Source organism: Zootoca vivipara, chromosome 8 (genome assembly GCF_965207765.1).
Source record: "Zootoca vivipara chromosome 8, rZooViv2.hap1.1, whole genome shotgun sequence".
NCBI lineage: Eukaryota > Metazoa > Chordata > Lepidosauria > Squamata > Lacertidae > Zootoca > Zootoca vivipara.
Genome location: NC_142591.1, coordinates 59,393,133 through 59,399,132, shown reverse-complemented (window position 1 = coordinate 59,399,132; position 6,000 = coordinate 59,393,133). Strand labels below are relative to the sequence as shown.

Below are 6,000 nucleotides of genomic sequence, written 5' to 3'. Positions count from 1 at the left end.
CTGATAAAGGTCTGAAGGCCCCAATGATCTGAAAACAAAGAAGGCTTCTGTATGGTTGTTTTCCCAAGGTTTTGTTTTGGTGCTCTAGTGCTTGAGCAAAAGCAGGCAGGAAGAAGCCTTGAGTAAGAACAATATGGTTTGGATAACCATGCCAACGCTGTTCCTGTTAAGTACAGAGATGGTGGCTCTGAGCCAGCAGAAATTTCCATCTGTGCTACGAATGGGCACAGGGTTAGAAGGAGCTAATGATGGGCGCCAGGTGAATTTTGTCCCTAAACATTGGCTTCTGGGTATCGTGGACACCCTCTGTCAAAATTCAGAATTGCAAACTAAATGCTGTTCTATTTATCAGACTTTGGAAACTCAAAGGTTTGCCCCTGTAAGTAGCTACACTGAACAGGGTGTGTGTTTTGTAGGAAATATATCTGCATGGCGTACAAATAAATAATTATTGTATCCATGCTACATTGTTTTCCTTCCTTTATCCATTTCACTTGGCACAAAAGGTAATTGTGTAACAGAGGAGCTTATTCTGGTCTCTGTTCTGGGTTGCTGTCACACTGGCCTGCATTCTCAAGGAACTGCACAAATCTGCAGCATAATTTCAGCTGGCCATGCTTCTTCTGTGTAGAACACATGGTCTCTGAGATTTGTTTAAAAATAGTTTTGAAGGGTTAATCTGAAAATTAGCTGCAACATGATGGGCTTCTACCCCATACCACACTGATATCTATCTGAAGAGCAGGTTTGTTTATCTGCCTGTTTGTTTGTTTGTTTGTTTAAAAATATTGGTTATTTTTCATGTATATGCTTATACATTGCTCAGAACTTTTTATGGTGTGCTTCTTACTTATTGGTTAGTGGACCTTAGGGCTCTGGGTTATAGACCAATAATTAACTGCTCTATCAATTAATACAAGGATCACCTTTAGCAACAACTAAGGGAAAGGGGCAAAGGTCCCCCCCAGGAAAACCACCAATAAGGTGCAAGTTTGAGCAAATGCACAACAAAGCTTCAGGAAAAGGCAGTGAAAAACCAGGTGCTGAAATAAAGACAAACAGCATTAATATCAAACAACATCCAGAGTAGCTAAGGTTCCCTAAACTCATTTATTTCAATGAGTTTAGGAGCGGCTCAGCTCCTAGGATTGGGCTGTTCGGATGCAATTCTACACACACTTACTTCAGAATAAGCCCCATTTAACAGTACAGTCTGCATAAACCAGCACTGGATTGCGCTGAAAAGGTTAGGAACATAGGAAGGGACATTATACCAAGTCACCCCGTTGCTCTGCCTAGTTCACCATTGCCCACACTGACAGCAGCTCTCCTAATCTCAGAGTCCTGGGTTCGAGCCCCATACTTTGGGGGGCGGGGTCCTGCATTGCATGTGGTTGGACTAGATCAGGCATCCCCAAACCCGGCCCTCCAGATGTTTTGGGACTACAACTCCCATCATCCCTACCTAACAGGACCAGTGGTCAGGGATGATGGGAAATGCAGTCCCGAAACATCTGGAAAGTCGAGTTTGGGGGTGCCTGGACTAGATTATTGTCCCCCCAACTCTACAATTGTATGATTCTGACAGGAAAAAGTCTTTGCAGGCCCTACCTGCTTGCGGGCTTCCCATAACCATCCAGAGAACTGCAGGAGGCGGGACAAGATGGGCGTTGGGACTCTTCTGCCGAAGCTTCCCCCGAGGATGCCCTCTCTCCACCTCTTCACTTTTGCCCCTTCCCAAAGGGCAATCAGGCGCGCGCCATCCTCCACCTGCTGCTTGTTTTGTGCACCTCGAGCGTCTCTTCCTCGCGCGAGGATTTCCCCGCTCACTTCGATCCCGACGGGGTGGCGTGGTGGGGAAAGCTCCCCTTCTCGCCGGGCCGTGGCTTTGCCGCCCTGCCCACCTGCTCCACCTCACCTCGGACTACCGCCAGTCATTGCTTGCTAGGTGAAGCACGAGGGAGGAGAGCGCGTCCCAAGCCCCGAAGCAGCAACAGCCGCCTGTGCAGCGCGGGAAGGCGATTCCAGTCCGGGTTTTCAGGCTGGGGCGAGCGAGCGCTCTGCGCCGAGAGAGAGAGAGAGAGACTAGCAAAAGAGCCTCGCTTGCTCGGCTCTGCCCGTCCCTCCCCGCAGCTGGGGAGCGCCACCGCCGGGCCTGCGGGAAGGCAGGCAGCCGGGGCCCCGGAGCCACTCGCCCTCGGCGCGGGTCGCCCTCATGGCCGCAGCGCGGCGGCCGGCCTTCCTTCCCAGCAGCGGCGGCGGCAGCAGCTGCCCCCTCGCTTGCTCGCCGTGAGTGCCTCCCCAGCCGCCGCCCCCTAACTGAGCCCCGCCGCCGCCGCCGCCGCCGAGCGAGCCCGCTGCTGCTGCTTCCCGCGCACCGCGCCGAGGCGAGCTGGGCGCGGCCAGCCATGCAAGCGCGGCGCCTGGCCAAGCGCTCCAGCCTGGGGAGCCGGCGCCTCAGCGCCTCGCCGTCAGCCGCGCAGCCTTTGCCCAAGCTCGACAACTCGTGGAGGCCGCCCCGGCGGGAGGGCTCGGCGGCCGCCCTCGAGGAGGAGGACGAAGAGGAAGACGTGGTGGTCGACGTGGAGGAGGAGGACGACGCCGACGAGGCGGAGGCGGGCGGCGGAGCGGGAGGCAGTGGCAGCCCGCCGCCGGCCGAGCACGCCGGGCCGGGCAAGGGCCACGCGGCCGCCCGGGGGAGCCTCAAGGTACGTTGGCGTCGCTGGGCGGGAAAAGCGCTGTCGAAGCGCCGCCTGCTGCCTGGGCCGGTGGGGTCGTCGTTACTCTAGTCTCCGGACGGCGTTCCGGAGGGGCTTCATAGGGCGACGTCTTGGAAGTTGCGCGGGAGGCGCGCCTCGCTTGCCGCCACCCACCCCCACCCCCCAACTTGCTTGCAACCCCGAATACCAGCCCTGGGTAGGAAAAGAATGGGAGGTTAAGAAAGGGGAAGGGAGCACCGGGGCATACGCAGAGTGCCTTCCCAGCACGAGGCTGGAAGGACGGGGCACCGACTCCATTGCACATCTGACTGCCCTGCCAAGCTGGACAGGAAAACCGCCGCATACCATCCCCGCTGCATAACTGCCCCCCCCAACCTACCCACGTTTATTGCGAGGAAAATCTAGCTGTCTGCGGGGAAGGGTTTGGGTGCATGTAATGTGTGACAAAGGCATCAGGTGTACGTCTACCGTTCTGGGTGGAAAGGGTATAAGGGTGGGAGGGTAGTGTATTTAAAAAATAAATAAATTGTGGATTTAAACAAGGAAATGTAGCATAATCTACTGGTTTGTAAAGGCCCTTTGGGATTGGTGTTACCCATCTCAGACAGTTAGCTCATAGTGTAAATAAAGATGGCTGTTGTTTACATTTTTTTAATAAAAGCATCAACAACGATCCTTTTTACACGGTCTGTTGTGCTGTGTTGCAGAACTTTTTGCTGTTGCAGGATTAGGGATGGTGTGCTGTGCTAGAATGAATAACATGAAAGGAAGTGCCCCCCTGACAGTAGAGGGCAATGCTGGAATGACCACTGATAATAAGGATCAGCGTTTTGGGGTACTAGGGTGTGCGTGTAGTAGGCTTTGAAATGCATGCATCGGAACCACGCTGCTGCAAAAGAATGAAGCCGGCTCAGCTGCAACAGTGAAACAGGAGAGAATGGTAAAACATAATGAGGCAGTGAAGAGAGCCATGGGGATATTAAGTGTCTTGGGGAGGGGGTGTGTGAATAGGTAATGGGCAGGTTTATTGGGAAAGTAGTTGGAGCAATTAGGGCTGCATCCCTGTACACACTTTCTTGGGAGTAACCCCCACTGAATTCTGAGTAGATGAGCATGAGGATTGCACTGCAAAGCACAATCTTTGCACTGTGTGTGACCAGAGTCCCCTGTGACCAGTGAAGAAATTCATTCATTCAAGTGGTTCTAAAATTTCTGAAACAAGCATGTGTGACTACTACAGGGTGCTTCTTAGGTGATCTTCAGTTTGTGGTGGGATTTGGGGGAGGCATATATTACAAAGAACGTTAATAATGCAGAGTAATGGCCTTTCATTTATATTTTTCTATTGCCCATCAGTTTTTTAATAAAATAATTCCAAGGTGCATTGTATACAAAGAAACTAACAGAGGTGACAGAGAAGTGATTAAAACAGAAAAACATTAAAACAGAAAAAACATGAAAATGCATCAAGATCTAAAGAGCCAGAGGGAAGCTAACAGTCAGAGCAAAAATCAGGAAAAATTGTTTTTGAGAAAACAAAGGATAAAAGCTGACTGAAGGAGGTACTTTTTGGGGAACCATAAATTGGGGTGCCACCACTAAGAAGTCCTCCATTGTAGCCACCCTTCCTCTCTTGTGCCCAGAAGACAAATAGGAAATCAGTCCAATACTCCTGGTGGTCAGTCTCTGTTTTATTTCTTATACTTCTGTTCTGCTTGCCCACATAGAGGTTTACATAGAGTTTTCTATGCTTCATATCTTCTTAGCATTGTCACTGTTGTAGAACTAGGCCCATGTTCTGTAAAGCTAAAACTTCTGAATGGTTCTATGTGGGGCTATCCTATATGACATTTTGCACTTGTCCAGATTACAAAGGTACCTGATAGATTTCCTGAGTTAACGGGGAGATATGTAACCCTGTGAAGTCTATGCTTTATTCTCTGCTGCCCAGTGGAATACAGTATGAAGTGTGTGCAAGGCTTTTATTAATCATTATCAGTATCTACCATGTCCAATTTTACATAACCACACCACAGCCAATTGTGATTTGGCTGAGAAAGCGTGGAGAAATGTTGCATTGCCCAACAGGTTGACAGGATCTTTCTGGTGTCTTATCATCTCCCTTAAAATTGTATTCGGCCACTTCCAAACTGTTGCCATTTTGCAGGTAGGATTGAGTCTCGCACTATGAAATGCAGATGGCACTATTTAAATGGATTTGGCACTCTGGTACAACAAACCCATATAAACAATTTTTTGGACTTTTGCAGTAAGGAAAGTGATGGGGAAATGCACTGGAAAGTGTGGAAATTGCTTGACGTGATGTTGTATAAGCTCCCTGCGAACAAAGTGGGATGAATGCTCTGATAAACAGGTATTGTAAAAGTGGCCTTAGCTTGGGTTTTTCCTTCTGCAGTCTTAACACCAACACCAATGCAAGCCATGATCAAGGATATATGTTGTGCATATGTTTGTGTCTCAGGTGTCTCTCTTTCTTGATTATGGTTAACATGGAAAACTGAGATTTTCAACACTGGTGCTTTGGCTCCTTAATTGGTAGATGTACCAGTGATGGAACCAGTGGCTGCAGTGCTGTGAGTGTTTGTAGGCAATGGGATAGTAAGAGGTGATTGGAGACCTACAGTTTAAACCTATTTAAAAGTATATATATTTGTCATTTTTCATGTTCCCTGTCGAAATATGGCAGCCTGAGAACTGTGCTGCATGCTTGGAAATGTTTTTGGCTGTACAGTGAAGGACACATGCTAGTTTAACCCAATATCTGCTAAAGAAGAGAGCTTGATAGGGTAAAGTAGAAATGGGAACCTGTGGTCTTTAGATGTTGTTAGACAGCATGGACCATGCAATTAATATTAAAGAAATTTAGCTGCTGAGCTAAATTCAAGGATCCCTAAACAACTTGGGATCTAGTTCCCTGTAGGAATATCTTTTCTCATATAGACCCACCTGTGTGTTAAGATCTTTAAGGGAGACCCTCCTGCCTGTACTGCAGGCAGCCATATTGTAGGTGCTGACTCCTGGGGTGCCTGGGCACCCACAAAACTCCGTTGTGGGGGCTGGGCACCCACAAATTTCAGTACGAAGGCCATGCACACTGCATGGCACCCATGGCCCTGGGCACCCACAGTCTCGGGGCCAAGCTGGCACTCCTGCAGGCAGCTGAAATAAACCATGTGTCAATACAGTGGTACCTTGGTCAGTGACGGAGGTTCATGCTCCGGCACCGGGAGGCGGAGAGCAGGCGTGGCGTGGCAGTCGT

The 6,000-nt window shown here is 49.7% G+C and overlaps 1 protein-coding gene across 2 annotated transcripts in view; it reads left to right on the top strand.

The window, feature by feature from the left end:
- The first annotated feature begins 2,408 nt into the window (after positions 1-2,408).
- The window catches only part of ZNF704 (zinc finger protein 704), a 56,453-nt gene continuing 52,861 nt past the window's right edge, over positions 2,409-6,000 (top strand). For both annotated transcript variants that reach the window (XM_035126042.3, XM_035126040.3), the window contains exon 1: positions 2,409-2,708. In XM_035126042.3, the coding sequence (XP_034981933.3) occupies positions 2,409-2,708 (300 nt within the window). The remainder of the gene's footprint in view (positions 2,709-6,000) is intronic.